The following is a 17,609-nucleotide window of genomic DNA, read 5'->3' on the forward strand; positions in this document are numbered from 1 at the left end:
TGTTCCTCTCTGTGTCTCCATGTGTTATCATTTAGCTTCCACTTATAAGTAAGAACATGCAGTATTTGGTTTTCTGTTCTTGTATTAGTTTCTAAGGATAATGGCCTTAAGTTAAACTCCACCCATGTCCCTGCAAAAGACGTGATCTCATTATTTTTTATGGCTGTGTAGTATTCCATGGCATGTGTGTACCACATTTTCATTATCCAGTCTACTATTCATAAGCATTTAGTTTGATTCTATGTCTTTGCTATTGTGAATAGTGCTGCGGTGAATATACACATGCATGTGTCTTCATAATTAAATGATTTATAGTCCTTTGGGTATATGCCCAGTAATGAGATTGCTGGGTAGAATGGTATTTCTGTCCTTAGGTCTTTGAGGAATTGCCACACTGTCTTCCACAATAGCTGAACTAATTTACTCTCCCACCAACAGTGTATAAGCATCTCTTTTCCTCCACAACTTCACCAGCACCTGTTATTTTTTGACTTTTAACAATTGCCATTCTGACTGGTGTGAGATGGTATCGCATTGTGGTTTTGATTTGCATTTCTGTAATGATCAGTAATGTTGAACTTTTTAAAAATATGATTGTTAGCCACATGTATGTCTTCTTTTGAGAAGTGTCTGTTCATATCTTTTGCCCACTTTTTATGGGATCTTTTTTTTTCTTGTAAATTTTGTTTAATTTTCTTATAGGTGCTGCATGTTAGACATTTGTCAGGTACATAATGTGCAAAAATTTTCTCCCATTCCCTAGGTTGTTTACTCTGTTCATAGTTTCTTTTGCTGTGCAGTAGCCCTTTAGTTTAGTTATATTCCGTTTGTCAATTTTTGCTTTGGTGCAGTGCTTTTGGCATCTTCGTTATGACTTATTTGCTTGTGTGTGTCCTGGATGGTATTGCCCAGGTTGTCCCCAGGATTTTCATAGTTTTGGGTCTTACAGTTAAGTTTAAAATTGATATTGAGTGAATTTTTGTATATAGTGTAAGGAAGGGGTCCAGTTTCATTCTCCTGCATATGGTTAGCAAGTTATCTCAGCACCATTTATTGAATAGGAAATCCTTTCCCCAGTGCTTGTTTTTGTTAGGTTTACTGAAGATAAGATAACTGTAGGTGTGTGGTCTTATTTCTGTGTTCTCTATTCTGTTCCGTTGGTCTATGTATCTGTTTTTGTATCAGTATCATGCTGTTTTGGCTAATGTAGCCCTGTAGTGTAGTTTGAAGTTGGGTAGCATAATGCCTCCAGCTTTGTTCTTTTTGCTTAGAATTGCCTTGGCTAGTCAGACTTTTTTTGTTGTTGTTCCATATGGATTTTCAGTAGTTTGTGGTTCTGTGAAGAATTTCAGTGATAGTTTAATAGGAATAGCACTGAATCTATAAATTGCTTTAGGCAGTATGGCCATTTTAACGATATTGATTCTTCTTATCCATAAGCATGGAATGTTTTTCCATTTATTAGCATTATCTTTGATTTCTTTGAGTAGTGGTTTGTAGATCTCCTTGTAGAGATCTTTCACTGCCATAGTTAGCTGTATTCCTTGGTATTTCATTCTTTTTGTGATACTTGTGAATGGGAATTTATTCCAAATTTAGCCTTAGGCTTGACCGTTTTTGGTGTATAGGAATGCTAGCAATTTTTGCACATTGATTTTGTATGCTGAGACTTTACTGAAGTTGTTAATCAGCTTAAGAAACTTTTGGACTGAGACGATGAGGTTTTCTAAAAGTAGGATCATGCCATCTGTAAACAGAGATAGTTTGACTTCCTCTCTTCCTATTTAGATGGCCTGCAAGGTGCTGTGGAAGTGAAATCTGCAGACCATCACTGCTCGGCACCCTGGATTCAGCCTCTTTCCTAGGAGTATGTACAGGGACCTAACCTCCTGCTTTGCTGGAGTTGAGGCTACTTTTGCCAGGAAGCCCAGAAAGCAAGAGTATCTAAGCTCCTGGCTCCCCTTGTATGCCTGAGCAGCTGCTCTGCTGAAACTCTACATAACCCTGTGTCAGACTGCAGGCCCTGGTGGAGTGGGTTCATGATGTATCTCCTGACCTGAGGGTTGCAAAGATCTGTGGAAGAAGCATGGTTTCCCAGGGTCGCACATTTCACTCACTGCTTCTCTGAGTCGGGGAGGTTTGCTTGACTCCATGTTGCTCCGGGGTTGGACATCATTCTGCCTTGCTTTTCTCCATTCTCCATCGATTGAGTTGTTTCCTTGATTAGTCTCAACTGTAGTACCTGAATGTTTCACTTGAAGGTGCTGTATTTACTCGCCCCTTCCATTTCTCTCCACAAGAGCCACACACCTTAGCTGCTTCTAGTCAGCCATCTTGGCCACAGTAATTATTTTTAATTAATACATTTTCATAATTGACAATTAGAAAAGATCGTGAAATTTCAAGTTAAGCAAGTTCTACTCAGTGTCTTCATTATTCATCTACCTTTTGGCATCCTATTTGCTATTGTGCTTCAATCAACTACCACATTCTAATAAAAGAATCAGCTGACTTTTAAAGTTTGGTTTTCCATATTACCTACAACAAAATATGGGCATATAATACCTCAGTTCTCTTCAGTTTATTCTGTTGAATGTTTGTTTAATATATGTAATGATCAAATATTATGATATATGCAAAATAATTTCACTAATATATATTATATACATATACGGTGATACATATATTATCATTGTCATTATTAGTATTACTATAATATAACAATATTCTGAAAATAGTGTCCTAGAATTCTTTGTATACTACTATCCAAAAGTATATTCCGAATTTTTCCACCCCATCACTATTTTATCTCCTCTGAAGTTCAAGAGGCCTCATGACTACCCTCTCTTTTGACGCTAACTGCAAGTTTGGGGTCTCCAGAACCACCCTCCCTTCTAACACCAACTGCAAGTCTGGAGATCTCTAAGACATCCCTCATGTTTGACAATTTGCTAGAAGGACTCACAGACTTCAGCAAGGACATTTTACTCATGGTTATGGTTTATTATTATGAAAGGATATACATTAAAATTAGCCAAAGGAAAAGGTGCACAGAGCAGAGTCCAAGAGAGACTCAAGCACAGAGCTTCCCATTATCCTCTCCCAGAGAAGTTATGTGAAGAACATTTACTTCTAGCAATGATGTGTGACAATATACATAGAGTATGGTCAACTATAGAAGTTCACCTAAGCTTTGCAATTTACAATTTTTATTTGGGCTTGGTCATACACACTTAGTTAACTGCCTGCAGTATGGCTGTCTCTAGTATCTGGCCCCACCAATGTTCAAGCTGATACAATGTGGCCCAAGTCAGGCCTGCCATGAATCAAATTTTATAGCATAGACTATTTAACATACCCAAAAACCCCAGGTAAATAATGTCATTTTTATTAGTCAGGACATTCCAAGGCCTATGAGATTACCACCCAGAGCCAAGGACAAAAGCCACCCCTCTCTTTGAGCATGGCTAATTCTTTAGTGCACCTTTCCCAAGTCCAAACTCTCAACACTTTGCTTCTAGATTACTTCAAAAAGTTAAATGTCTTCCTGCTTCCCTCTTATATTCCATATAGTCCATTTTCTACCAAGAAGCAAAAAGGTAAAATGTGACAGTTCGTTTTCTCATTTAAAAAGCTATAATACAAAGTAGCAGACATATAGGATGAACAAGTCTAGAGAGCCAATGTAGAACATGAAGCTTATAGGTAACAAAATTGTAGAAGAGGAAAATGTACCTTTTACTAGTATTCTGTTGAGAGAAGAGTGAGTTGTTGACTAATATTTAATAAGCATCTTATGATTTTGAATTAGTAAAAAAAAAAAAAATGCCATGATAGTTCTTTGTTATCCTGAGAATAAAATCTAAACTCTTCCATGGCCCACAAATTGACTGTGATCATTCAGAGTGTACCTAAGTAAAGGTCATACCTACCTGATATAGTCTTGTCCCATGACCCTCAGTTGTCCTGTAATACATTCATTCTGTCTTTTCTCCTGTTTCTCTAAACTATCAAGCTATTCTAGTTTCAAAGCCTTTGCATTTTTCATCCTCCACTCTTGGAAATGCTTTTCCCTTGTTCCTTCAATGATTAACTCTTTTTCATCAGCTAGATCTTAGCTTGACCATCACCTCCTCATAGAAGTTTTGCTCTCATTCTGTCTACAGTAGTTTTCTTCTTCTAGTCATTGTTGGTCCTATCACCATCTTCTATTCTCATAACATTCATAATAAACTGATACTGTTATATTTACTTTCTTTGTATCTGTCTCTGTCCATTGGAATTAAGTATACCCAGAGAAGCAGTTTGCCTTTTTCTTTAGTACAGAGAACAGTGGCTGGCATCTAGCATTCATTCACTCAGTGAATATTAGTTAAATGCATGGCTGGCTGACTGGTTCTTGTCCAAATGTTAGTTTCTTGGCGTTGATCTAGTTCCTTCAACTCTACATGGCATTGCATAATCAGTGTTTTGAACTACATTCTACATTTGAATTACCTTTAAGTGGCACATTTGATTTTGTAGTATCATATTATATTTGACAGAATTGCAAAGGCTATACTCATTTACACTCATTCACGTAAGTATAAATATTCATATTTCGCTTTCACTAAATATATGAAATCTAAGTATCTTCAGTGGCAATTAAAGGCTACCAAAGGGTTCAAACACTGGAATAAGGTATTACTACTACAAAGAAAAGTGCATAATATTGGTTTTCAAGTGCAGTGGTGGTTTCTTAATAAAATTTTTGAATTTATTAAGAACTCATTTTGGTTTGGCTTTTTTATATCCTAGGATACTGTCTGCTTAGCTGCGGACACAGACATATTTTCTCAGTATATTTAAAGTGACATCTTTGATAGCTGCCACAGGGTCACTCAAAGCAGAATAGAAGAGTGCCTTATGCTACAGCTTGGTCCCTTGTTGAAACATTTCATAGCAGGCATGTTTCTCAGCAAATGTCTAGATGTGCAAATTAGAATGTGGTCTACTTTTTATGACAGTTGTAACACATACCATCTGTCTTTATAAGGTTGTTTTCATCATTAACTGTCAGTCAATTTGATGTAATAAATTCTCTCTGCAAATATTATTCATCAGCATCACTTCAGTTGAGTTTAAATCAACAGGTGAACAGCTCACTTTTAAAAATATGAATGGAATTTAAAAGGAATTATGACTTTCTAAAACATAATTATCAGAATATATCTTGTGGTTTCTCGTTGATCTTGTGGATTCTAAAACCAAACTATATTCTTTTTGATAATTCAACTATTGTAGTTTTATAAAATATTGACCTTCAAAAAGTGATAATTTAAAATATATAGAGGAAGGTGGTTTCTATGTATTTTTGTCAATCATTTGTGTTAATGTTGAGAGTCTGTAAGTAAATGTAGAAATTAGTTAAAATTCACTGTATGTTTTATTTGTAATATTGTTCAAAAACTTATTTTTTCTCTGAGGCTCACAATCCAGAATTATTAACTTAAAAATTAATGTGTTTCTTTACTTGTATTGACTTCAAGCTAATGACCCACAAATCAACAATCTCACTCTTGCTATTTTACTTGCATTCTAGCCATATTTTTACAACAAACTACAGGACATTGAACATTAGATTCCCCTTCCCATGCCACATTTTCCAAATATTTATCTTCTTTTTCTTAAAAGTGACTCTTCTACACACTCTTCTCATTTATTCAAGTGGTTTTATTATTGTTTCAGTCTCCTGAGCTTAAAAATGTACTTCTCCTTTCCCCTTTATTTCTGCCTCTTTCCCCATAGCTAAGAAGTTCAATTAGATCTTCTCTACAGTGTCTTAAGTTTGTGTCCCTTCCTTGCCAATCTCCTGCTGCCCATTGCAGTAAAGACCTAGATTACCTCATAAAACTATATTGGTTTCCCAGTTTATTGCTTGAATAAACATGACATTGCATTGAGCAGACATAACATTACTCCCTTCCTCAAACATCTACCATTTAATCTGATCCCATTTATCTTTAGATAACTTTGGTACCTTATCTATATATTTTTTAACCATAGATCACTATAGCCTCAAACTCTGTGGCTGAAGTGATCTTCCCAACACAGCCTCCTGAGTACCTGGTACTACAGATGTGCACCACCATGCCCAGCTAATTTAAAACAAAAACAAAAACAAAAACAAAAAAAAACTATAGAGATATAGAGATAGGGTCTCGATATTTTGCCCAGGCTAGTCTTGATCTGCTGGCCTGCCTCAAGCAATCCTCCTGTCTCAGCCTCTGAAAGTGCTGGGATTACAAATGTGAGCCACCATGGCTGGCCTCTTATTTATTTTTAGCATAAACTCTCCGCTTCAGCTTCATTTGAGATCTTTACTATCATCTCTTCCCTTTTCTCTCTGTATAACTACCTCACTGCTGGGGGCCATATTCCTGATCTAAATATCTTGATTTGCTGCGGACTTTCCCAGTTTAGTCCTTGAAAGCTTGTGATCCAAGAAACCCTTCTGCCCCAGGCAAAGGGACATAGTTGTTCTCTCTACCTACTTCCCTAAATCAATAAACGGATTTTTGTAAATTAGATCTACTATATTGTAGGCACTTTGTTGTAGGCACTTTACTATATGCTAAGAATATCTGAGCAAATAAAAGACATTCTGTCTTCTCCAGTAGTTTAGAATCCATAGGTGAGATATGCAATTACAATATGATACAATATATTAGGCACAGGGGCACCTAGCTAGCCACGGGGATTCAGAGAAGGATTCCTAGGAGAAAGAATGCAGGAGAATGGATAGAAGCCAGGTGTAGTGTGGAGTTATTTTTGGACAGGAAAACTTCTGGCTAAGTGAAAAGTTTATACAAGGGCTAGAAGATTAAATGAAATGTGTATTCTAGAACTTCAAGTAGTTTTGTCTGTTTATAGTGTATTAGCAAGAGGGGTGGGAATAAAGGTGTGGTGATAGATGTGTTCAAAATGATGTCATATTAGAAAGACAGTAATTACCTGGCCATGCGATTTGGAATTTACATAGGGACAAATGGCAATCCTTTGCTGAGTTGTGAGTAGAGAAGTAACATAATGAGATTTAGAAAGGTCAGTTTGCACAACATGGATTAGTAATGGTGAAGCAGTAAATATAAGACAGGAAGATGAAAGAACTAGGAAACTATTACAGTGTTTATTCTCAGAGCTAACCTTTTTCAGATATCCTTCCATTTGAAATATTCCACCAATATCTTCCTCTGCACTTTTACCAAATTTACCTATTGGACAAGTCTTGTAAACTCATACTTTCTCCAGTCCTTTCCTTACTCTTCTAGCCCTCATTGATCTCTTGCTTTTGTGATTGTTATATCAATGACCATCATCTTTTCATTTAACAATTACCCTCTAATTTCTCTTACAAATTATTCTAGTCTCCCAGACATACCAAGTACTTGAAGACACAGATTATCTTTTTCTCACCTTAGCCAAGACTATTCACAAAGACAATGGTTTAAGAAAAAAAAACCCAAACCTTAAATTTGGGCTTTTTTATTATATTCCAAACGTTCAGTGCAAAAATATTAATGACATTCATTCAAAAAACTTGTTTTATATTATATGTTATTTCAAATATTGTGATATCTCAATTTTAATTAGTAAAGTTCCTATAAGGAGACAGTGATGTTTCAAAAATAATTGGCTGCTTAACTGTAGCTTCCTACTTCCAGCTTATACTTTCTCTCCTAAAGTTCCAATAATAGAAAAGGTAGATGATACCTTAAGATTGGAAACTGGATATATGCCTTCCTCCTCCTACTTGTAAAACATGTACATACTTACTCTTCTGCCTCCTCTTTCTTTCAAACTCTTTCTTTCCTATGAATGGAATGGAAGGTCATGACTGGAAAGAAAAGTACTTGTATAAATTGGAGAGACTGTGCTGCATGGGACAGGATTAGATCAGCCTTTACCTACTCTATCATTCATTCAACAGCTGTCTGATGCCAGGGAGCTTTCTAAGCAGGTTCAAGTTTATATGTTCCCTTTTGTTATTCTAAGTATATATAATAACATCTACATAGCAGGATTGTAGTGAGAACTAAAATTGGATGACATAGTTGGTACCCCCATGTGTACTAGCTATAATCATAATGATGATGATTATTAACCTGCATTATGAAAACTAGATTCATTTGGAAAAGTTGAGGATTGTGACTTTTCAGGTTGTGCTTCTATCTTTATTCAAAAAGGGCAACAATCATCAATGGACTGTCACCAGGGTTTTGGAGAAAAGTGCAATATGAAATTTAAAGGGCTTTAAAATTCTTTCAGTTCCCTTTCTGAACCATTTCCTCTTCTTCTTCTTATCTGCTTCACATACTCATTATTTTCATGTTGCTTTTTGACTAAGTTCTTCTCCTCTTTGATAACTGTATTATTTTATTCCCCAAATTTATTTCTCCCACATCTACCTAAATTGGAATTCCTTTTTCCTATTACTGCATAGAAATGTACAATATCTAGGTAAGAAATAATTACCATAAAGAGTAAATAGAAATGTCTTTCTCCTTTCTCTAAGGAAAAAACATATTTTGAAAGTGGAACTTGATAATGTATATAAATTGCTAAGTGTTGTGTAAGTTCTAGGAGTGTCTTAGAGTTTTTAAATCTCTGTTTTCATTACTTTTTCCTATATTCCAATTGATTTATTTCACTATTATTAAAATGAATTTTTCAGCTTGTAATTATAACAGTAGTTTTTGTATGTTTTTCACATGATTTAAACATTTTCTTCTTGGTTCAGATACCATGTTTCATAATGTTTGACTTTTTTAGTAACAGGAAGTATTTTTCTGGTTTTTCTACTTTATTATAAAAATTCATCATGGTGGTCTGTGTTCACATTCCTTTGAACAGATTCCTCTTTATTTGAATTCTAAGAATTTGTTTTGTGTATGTAGTTCACAGTTTACCAATTTAACTTTTAAATTTCTGAAGTATACCAGTTAGGTGCAGTGTTGCTTTTCATGTGGTTAGAAGTTTTAAAATGATCTGTAGTCTTTTTTAAATGTAAAGGAGAGAAAGCAGTGGAGGGTCGGAAATTTCCACAGCTTAGAATTTCAGGCTTTAGAATATTATTATGAATTATGGTAAAATTGGTTTCTTCTTTTTCACACAGTCTTACTTTAGCAAGGTGAATAAAATAATAATTCCCAAAGACTTTTTCTTTTTAAACAGGTGATCAAGTAGTCTGGACTGGTTACTATGGCTTAGTGTATAACCTGGTGAAAATTTCATGGGAACTTCAAGGAGATGAAGAACAGGATGGACTTAGAAATATAATATGGCAAACATTGCAGAAAACAAAGGATTATGAGGAAGATATACGAATCCAAAATGCAATCAATATTGCTCAGGTAAGGTAAAACGCTAGGCAATAAATATGTACATCTATCATTAGGAAGCATGGTTGTCATTTCTCTCCATGGTAAAAGGAATGTCTACATTCAGTGAGTATTAGCGACTTACAGCTGAGAATAATATTTTTAAAACTTAACACTGATCTATTTTTGATTAAAGATAGGAGAGTTGAGCTCTAGATGATAGTGTAAAGGACTCCAAAAGTCTGTAATAGAAACAGAATTAAATTCATTTAACACATCTAGGGAAAAGTACACCTCAGTAAGGGGTGATTCCACCATAGAACTCTAACTTGGTGGGAAGTTCTGATAGAATGTTAGGTACACTAGATTGAAGTAACATGTTAAGCCATGATTCTTTTTCTCTTTTCTTGATGAAGACGTTTAGAAAGTAATGGAAGTTTTAAGGAGCATAACACAATCCTCTAATTTGAGGGCTATGTTAGGATGGGCTGTGCAAGAACTGTGTAGGGGTGCTTTTACTACCTCATAGCAAGGGCTGCCAAAAGAGGCAGGCTGTGGGTAAGATTCAAATAGTAGGGGTAAGGGGCGGTTTTATGATGTAGCTTTTTATGATGTTAGGAATCCAGAGACCTATTCTCTCACTTGAGCATTTCCTCCCTTGTGTAGTTCAGTGACCAGAAATACCAGGAAGAAGGCTGAACATAGCCATATTGTGACACTGGACTAGAGAAAGGGTAAAGGTGGCCCTAACTTCAGAGATTTCAACACACATAGAAAATGAATAGGTAAAGGTAAAAGTTCCTTTGCTGGGTTACCCACTAGCTCCAGGACTCTTCCCTCTCCTCTCAGCCTGCTTGACTACTATATTTATATTTATATTTAGATATTATACTGTATATAAATCAACCTATATCAGCTAGCCTTCTAAATTATAATTTAGAAGCTTAAAGGGCATCCTGTAGTTAGTGAGAGGATGTAAGAACTTCTATTTTATATTTTGGGTAATAACACGTTAAACAACTACCATATTAAAGTAAAAACACACAGAAACATGTTTTTTTCAATGCTGTATCCCAATATATACAATAAGTGCTCAATAAATATATGTTGAATGAACAATCCAAATGGGTTCCCTTTAAATATTAAAATACATGCTATAACTATGTTTAACAATTAAATTTAATATTGATGAAATTAATGGCAAAATTATTTTAAGATAAAAATAAAAATCAATAATTTTATTATTAAAAATAACAAAATTAAAGAGTAACATCTGCAATTCTTTGGAAATTAAACATGCTTTGATAAATGATATGGTTTGTCTATGTCCCCACCCAAATCTCATCTTGAATTGTAGCTCCTGTAATCCCCATGTGTCATGGAAGGTACCTGCTGGGAGTTAATCAAATCATGGGAGTGGGTTTTTTCCCATGTTTTTCTCATAATAGTAAATAAGTCTCATGAGATCTGATGGTTTTATAAAGACAATTTCCCTGCACACACTCTCTTGCCTGCTGCCATGTAAAACATGCCTTTGCTTCTCCTTCACTTTCCACCATAATTTTGTGGCCTCTCTAGGCATGTGGAAATGTGAGTCCATTAAACCTCTTTTTCTTTATACATTATCCAGTCTTGGGTATTTCTTCATAGCAGTATGAAAATGGACTGATACAGTAAATTGGTATTGATAGAGTGGAGTGCTGTTGTAAAGATACCTGAAAATGTGGACACAACTTTGGAACTGAGTAACAGGAAAAAGTTGGAACAGTTTGAAGAGCTTAGAAGAAGATAGAAAAATGTGGAAAAGTTTGGAACTTCTAGAGATGTGTTGAATGGTTTTCATCAAAATACTAATAGTGATGTGGACAATGAAGTCCAGACTGAGGTGGTCTCAGATAAAGATGAGGAACTTGTTGGGAACTGGAGTAAAGGTCACTCTTGCTATGCAAGGAGACTGGCAGCATTTTGCTCCTGCTCTAGAGATCTAGGAACTTTGAACTTGAGAGAGATAATTTAGGGTATCTGGCAGAAGAAAATTCTAAGTGACAAAATGTTCAAGAGGAAGCAGAGCATAAAAGTTTGAAAAATTTGCAGCCTGCATCCCATTTTTTGGGAAGGAATTCAAGCCTGCCACAGAAATTTGCATAAGTAGCAAGGAGTCAAATGCCAATGACCAAGACAAAGGGGAAAATGTATCCAGGACGTGTCAGAGACATTCCCAGTAGCCCCTCCCATCACAGTCCTGGAGGCCTAGGAAGGAAAAAAATGGTTTCCTGAGCTGGGTCCAGGGTCCCCCTGCTTACCGCCGTGCATCCCAGCAACTCTAACCATGGCTAAAAGGGGCCCAGGTACAGCTCAGGATGTGGCTTCAGAGGGTGCAAGCCCCAAGCCTTGGCAGCTTTCATGTGGTATTGGTCTTGCAGGTGTGCAGAAAACAAGAATTGAGGTTTGAGAACCTCTGTCTAGATTTCAGAAGATGTATGGAAATGTCTGGATGTCCAGACAACAGTTTGCTTCAGGGGCAGAGCCCTTATGGAGGACCTCTGCTAGGGCAGTGTGAAAGGGAAATATGTGGCTGGAGTCCCCGCACAGAGTCCCCACTGGGGCACTACCTAGTGGAGTTGTGAGACAAGGGCCGCCATCCTACAGACCCCAGAATGGTAGATCCACTGACAGCTTGCATTCAATGCCAGCCCATGAAAGCAGACAGGTGGGGCTGTCCCCTGCAAAGCCACAGGGGACAGAGCTGCCCAAGGCTGTGGGAGCCCACCTATTGTGTCAGCATGATCTGGATATGAGACATGGAGTCAAATGAGATGATTTTAGAACCTTGAAGTTTCATGACTGCCCTATTGGATTTCAGACGTGCATGAAGCCTATGACCCCTTTGTTTTGGCCAATTTCTCCCATTTGGAATGGGCATATTTACCCAATGCCTGTACCCCCACTGTATCTAGGTAGTAACTAACTTGCTTTTGATTTTACAGGTTCATAGGTGGAAGAAATTTTCTTTGTTTTAGGTGAGACTTTGGACTCGGACTTTTGAGTTAATGCTGGAACGAGATAAGACCTTGGGGGACTGTTGAAAGGATATGATTATATTTTGAAATGTGAGGACATGAGATTTGGGAGGGGCCACGGGTGGAATTGTATGGTTTGGCTGTGTCCCCACCCAAATCTCATCTTGAATTGTATGGCCCATAATCCCATGTCCAGGGAGAGACCCAGTGGGAGGTAATTGAATCATGGGTATGGGTTTTTTTCCACGTTGTTCTTGTGATAATGAATAAGTCTCAGGCCGGGCGCGGTGGCTCACGCCTGTAATCCCAGCACTTTGGGAGGCCGAGGCGGGCGGATCACAAGGTCAGGAGATCGAGACCATGGTGAAACCCCGTCTCTACTAAAAATAGAAAAAATTAGCCGGGCGCAGTGGCGGGCGCCTGTAGTCCCAGCTACTCGGGAGGCTGAGGCAGGAGAATGGCGTGAACCCGGGAGGCGGAGCTTGCAGTGAGCCGAGATTGCGCCACTGCACTCCAGCCTGGGCGACAGAGCGAGACTCCGTCTCAAAAAAAAAAAAAAAAGTCTCACAAGATCTGATGGTTTTATAAAGGCCAGTTCCCCTGCACATGCTTTCTTGCCTGACGCCATATAAGCTGTGCCTTTGCTCCTTTTTCAATTTCTGCCATGATTGTGAGGCCTCTGCAGCCGTGTGGAACTGTGAGGCCATTAAACCTCTATTTCTATATAAATTACCTAATCTCAGGTATTTATTCATAACATAAAAATGGGGTAATACAATAAATACTAGAAAGGAATTAATTAATCTATTTGTAAGCACTAGCCATTGTTTTGTGTGCTAGCAATACAGTTTTAGACAAGCAGATAAATATTATTTTAAATATAAAGTTTGGATCAAGGAGACTGACAATAAACTTGCAAATTATTGAATTAAAATATCAAATGGTGCTATCTATACTATGAAGAAAACAAAACAGGGCAAAGCTACTGGAATGGGATCAGCTAGAGTAGGGAGTGGATGTTTCAGTTGGAGCGGTCAGAGAAAGGTTTCCAATGAGGCATTATTTGAAATGAGACCTAAATAATAAGAAGGAAGTATCCACAAAAAAATATACCCTGGTAGAGAGTTTATGGATACAAAAATGTGTCCTACAAAATGTGTCCTCTAAGAAAATAATTAGTTTGGTGTGTTAAGAGAGCAAGAAGACCATGTGTGCTGGCCTCTGGTAAGGGAAGGAAAGAGTGGTAAGAGATGCAGGTGGGCAAGGAGAGTTGTTTTAAGATGGCAATAGTAGCATGTAAGTAGTAAGCTCTGGGAATAATTTTTTAAATGTTTGTAAAAAATAAGAAAAAGTTTCAGTGGGAAGTACATTTAGAAAACTAAAAGCATGCTATAAAAAGCATAGAACTGATAAATCCTAAAATTGTTTCCTTGGGTAAAATAAAAATAATACATAAACTGTTTTAGACTAGCTAATATAATGGAAAAATGAGGGAAACTTTTATTAATCACAAAATCCAGAGGGTAAAGGGAATGTGATTATAAGAAAGTAATTTGAAAATGATTATAAAAGGATCAGTTTACAACTGTATGCTAATATATGTGAAAATACAGTACAATAAATGATTTTCTAAGAAAATATAAATGATGAAAATTGACTGAAAAAAGGATATAAAAATCTTAACAAACAAGATTTAGAGAAATTTGCAAGTGACCTACTAGATTTGTTCATATGAATATCAAGGACAAGACTAAGATATTCATTAGTATCGCTAATATTTAACATAGTTATTGACACACTAACCTGTGCACTCATATTTAACAGGTAACTGAATATATGTTGGGTCATAACTGGAGAATGTTTAAATCAAGTTTGTCATACCAAAGCAGTAGGTGAGAGTAGCTTAAACACTTGGGAACAGAGAAGAAAATAATTCAGTTTAAATTCCAACTCCACACAATCTCTTTATACGGATGAGACTTGGAACAAGTTATTCCTCAGCCTTAGTTTTCTTTTTTTTTTTTTTTTTTCCGGCGGGGGTGGGGGTGTATTTCTAATGCTCACAGACAGGGATAGTAACTGAAAATCACATAAGAGACAGGAAAGCTGAGTGATTTTGAGAGCACAGACCTACAGCAAAGGTTGCCTGGGTTCAAATGGCTGTTCTACCACAGAATATCTAAGTGACCTTGGGCATATTTTTACCTCAATTTCTTTCTCTGAAAATGGGGCTAAGAATAGTATCTAATGCATAGGCTTGTTATGATGACTAAATGAATTCATGTTATAAAACATTTAAAGTTTTTGGTAAATAAATAAAATATACTGATATGAAAGTTATTTGTTATAGTCTAAGTTATATTACTTCTCAATATTTCTAGAGATTATGATTTATTATTGTGCTGTTAGAACTATAAGAGGAGAACGTTTGCTTTTAATAGAAAAAAATTCAACAGCAAATGTTGATGAATTTCAGCTGAAGAAAGTGAAAATAACATAGCAAAATATTTGGAGGAGGTAGAGATAAGTAAGCTATGAAGTAAATCAATGAAATTCTTTTATTGTGGTGGTTTCTTACAGGTGTGCTAACTGAGGCAAGCTACAAATCTTCATGAAACTATGAGATAGCAGGCTTGAAAAAAGTTTACAACATTGATGAAGTAGACATAGTTTAGGGATTTCACTAGTGGCTTTATTTATCTGTTTCTAAAATAGGTGGGGAAAAATTGGGTTGGTATTTTCTTTTCAGGCAATGAGAATAGGTGGCCATCCTGATCTCTACAGGTCCAGCACTTGCCATTCCCCTGACTAAGCAGCCTGAAGAGAAGAGTTGATTTGTGGGAAGAGTAATTGTTCTGTTCTGGGTTTATGCCTTTTGGAGACATTTATGAGTATGCTGACCAAGTGTTTTCCAATTTGCCCAAGGTAGCGTGGGTTCATGACTGTTGTCCCAGCTTTCTCACTAGTAGTAAATTAATTCACTTTCAAAAGTTTCTCAATTTGGATGACAAATTATTAATTTATCTTACTTTTAAGTTTTCCATTACACAATATGTTGCAAATCTGGACTTGCCAATACTAAACTCTTTTTGTTAAAGTTTAAATATATTTTACAGCTTCTTGCTTTTTCTAGCTCTGATTGAATGAACATATATATTTTTCTTCATATTCAAAGAAAACCATTTTGAAATTGGCCATTCATTCTTCATAAAATACACATGATTTTTCCAGTGATGCTTTATCCATATGGCATCCTATGATATTTCAGAGTGCCAACAAACACTTTTTTTTCTTATGTCTTATTTTGAGGCAAGTTAATCTGTTTGTAATCAGGAAATACACATTTTTTTCTGTCATTGAAAATTTCTGGTTATTTCTAGCTTTCACAGGTGCAATTATCCTAATATTCCTAATGTCCTGTTTTTAGATAATAATTATGGGTACAATTAATGTTAATAGGTAGGAAGGGCAATTAATAAATTTACTCTGCCCAGTTTATTATCAAAGCATATGGATGGGCCATTACTGGCAACCCCAAGTATCTATACTCTATATACTTCATAGAAAATAAAACTCTAAACTCTTTGTTTTTTAACTGTAAGTACAATTTGGAATAATAATCATCAAGGAGTATTATCTAAATATAAGAAATTCATGATTTTCTCCAGATATTTTGTTTTGTTTTGTTTTGTTTTTCACGGACAAAGACAATCACAGAGCTGCCCACTTGAATTATAGTGTCTTGAATTTCATGGACGTGCTTTTATGCAACTGTGCTTCAGCTTTATCCATGGTTTTGAATTAAGAGCCCCAAAATAAAAGAAAAACAAAGAAAATTAATATATTTATTTCAGTGATGGCCACTATATCGCCCAATATCCCCATTATTGGGATTTTGGAAATAAATCCTCTTTAGCCTTATGCACTCTATGAACCTTATCACTAATTTTGTGTAAACTGTTTGTTGGACCTTAACAAAATTATAGCCTAATTTTTGAACAACTCTAACAGAAATAGAAAATGGAATATAGTCACCTCACCCAGCCTTATTCTTTTCTTTTTATTCTATTTCCATGATTCTTTCAATTACTTGTATTACTCTCTAGTCTTATAACTATTTTTATATGCTACTGTCAAATCACAAATGAATTATACTGTAACTAAGTCAACTCAAATTTATCATTTCTATAATTAGAATTCTATTTATATGCCATTTTCAGAGCCAATCATTTGATATAAGATATTCTTTTTTCTTCAAGATCATAGTAAATATATATAGATAATTACATTTGAAATTCATAAGTCAATCAGACATAGCAAATATATTTTAGATATTAGATACTAGCAAAGACCTCATTACTTGAGTAGTCAGCGCTGAGAATTAAAGAATAAACAAACACATAACCACTGTCTGTGCTAATTTGTTTTCAATGCTTAGTCACGAGACATTTAAAGGGTGTTTTCGTTCATTTTAAATATCAAATGAAGGGGAGAAGTTATCTTTTCTCACAGACAAATCTAAATCAGAAATTGTCTAAAAGTAGTTATATTGATTTAGGCATAGTATATGTTTAAGAAATGTGTTTAATTTGCATTGAATACATTGACTAAAACACACAGTTAACTCTATGGCTATTTCATTTAAAAGTTAGAGATGGAGACATTTGGATTATTAAACAATAGCCGTATGATTTATGGATATAAATGATAAAGTATTTAACCTAGTGACTTTGAAAAAAATTACTTAATTTAGTTTGAATTCCCTTACTTAATATTAAGACACTACAGATATATAAAGTACAAAATTATATAAAATTTTTCACCAAAATCAGTAAAAATATGAAATAAATATTTATTGAGTATTTACTGTGTCTATTCAGCCTAGCTGAATTCTATGCAAGATGCAAAGAAGTGTAAAACATAACCTTTACACATAAGCTTTACTGTCTCATCCAGAAAGCACGTTCTCCAGAAATAGACAAAGATTAATACAAAGAGGACATAATATATGTGGCTAGCCGCATCAAAGTTCATGGCACTCAGTAGGAGCCCAGATAAATGTTTGATCCCTAACTATTTTTTTAATATTAGTGGGAATGTAATATTGTCCTCTTCAAGTATTAAATAGTACTTGAGGTGGAAATTTAAACTATAAGTTGGATTACATGATGCAAAGTGGCAGGGTCAAAGAGCATCTTGCAGATAAGAAAATGTCTTGAGCCATGCAGAA

General features: G+C 35.6%; 1 protein-coding gene across 3 annotated transcripts in view; it reads left to right on the forward strand.

The window, feature by feature from the left end:
- Positions 1 to 17,609, forward strand: part of TMEM232 (transmembrane protein 232) — a 321,957-nt gene that overhangs the window by 151,701 nt on the left and 152,647 nt on the right. For all 3 annotated transcript variants that reach the window (XM_073010774.1, XM_073010773.1, XM_008014110.3), the window contains exon 12: positions 9,214 to 9,392. In XM_073010774.1, the coding sequence (XP_072866875.1) occupies positions 9,214 to 9,392 (179 nt within the window). The remainder of the gene's footprint in view (positions 1 to 9,213; positions 9,393 to 17,609) is intronic.

Source organism: Chlorocebus sabaeus, chromosome 23 (genome assembly GCF_047675955.1).
Source record: "Chlorocebus sabaeus isolate Y175 chromosome 23, mChlSab1.0.hap1, whole genome shotgun sequence".
Classification (NCBI taxonomy): Eukaryota; Metazoa; Chordata; class Mammalia; order Primates; family Cercopithecidae; genus Chlorocebus; species Chlorocebus sabaeus.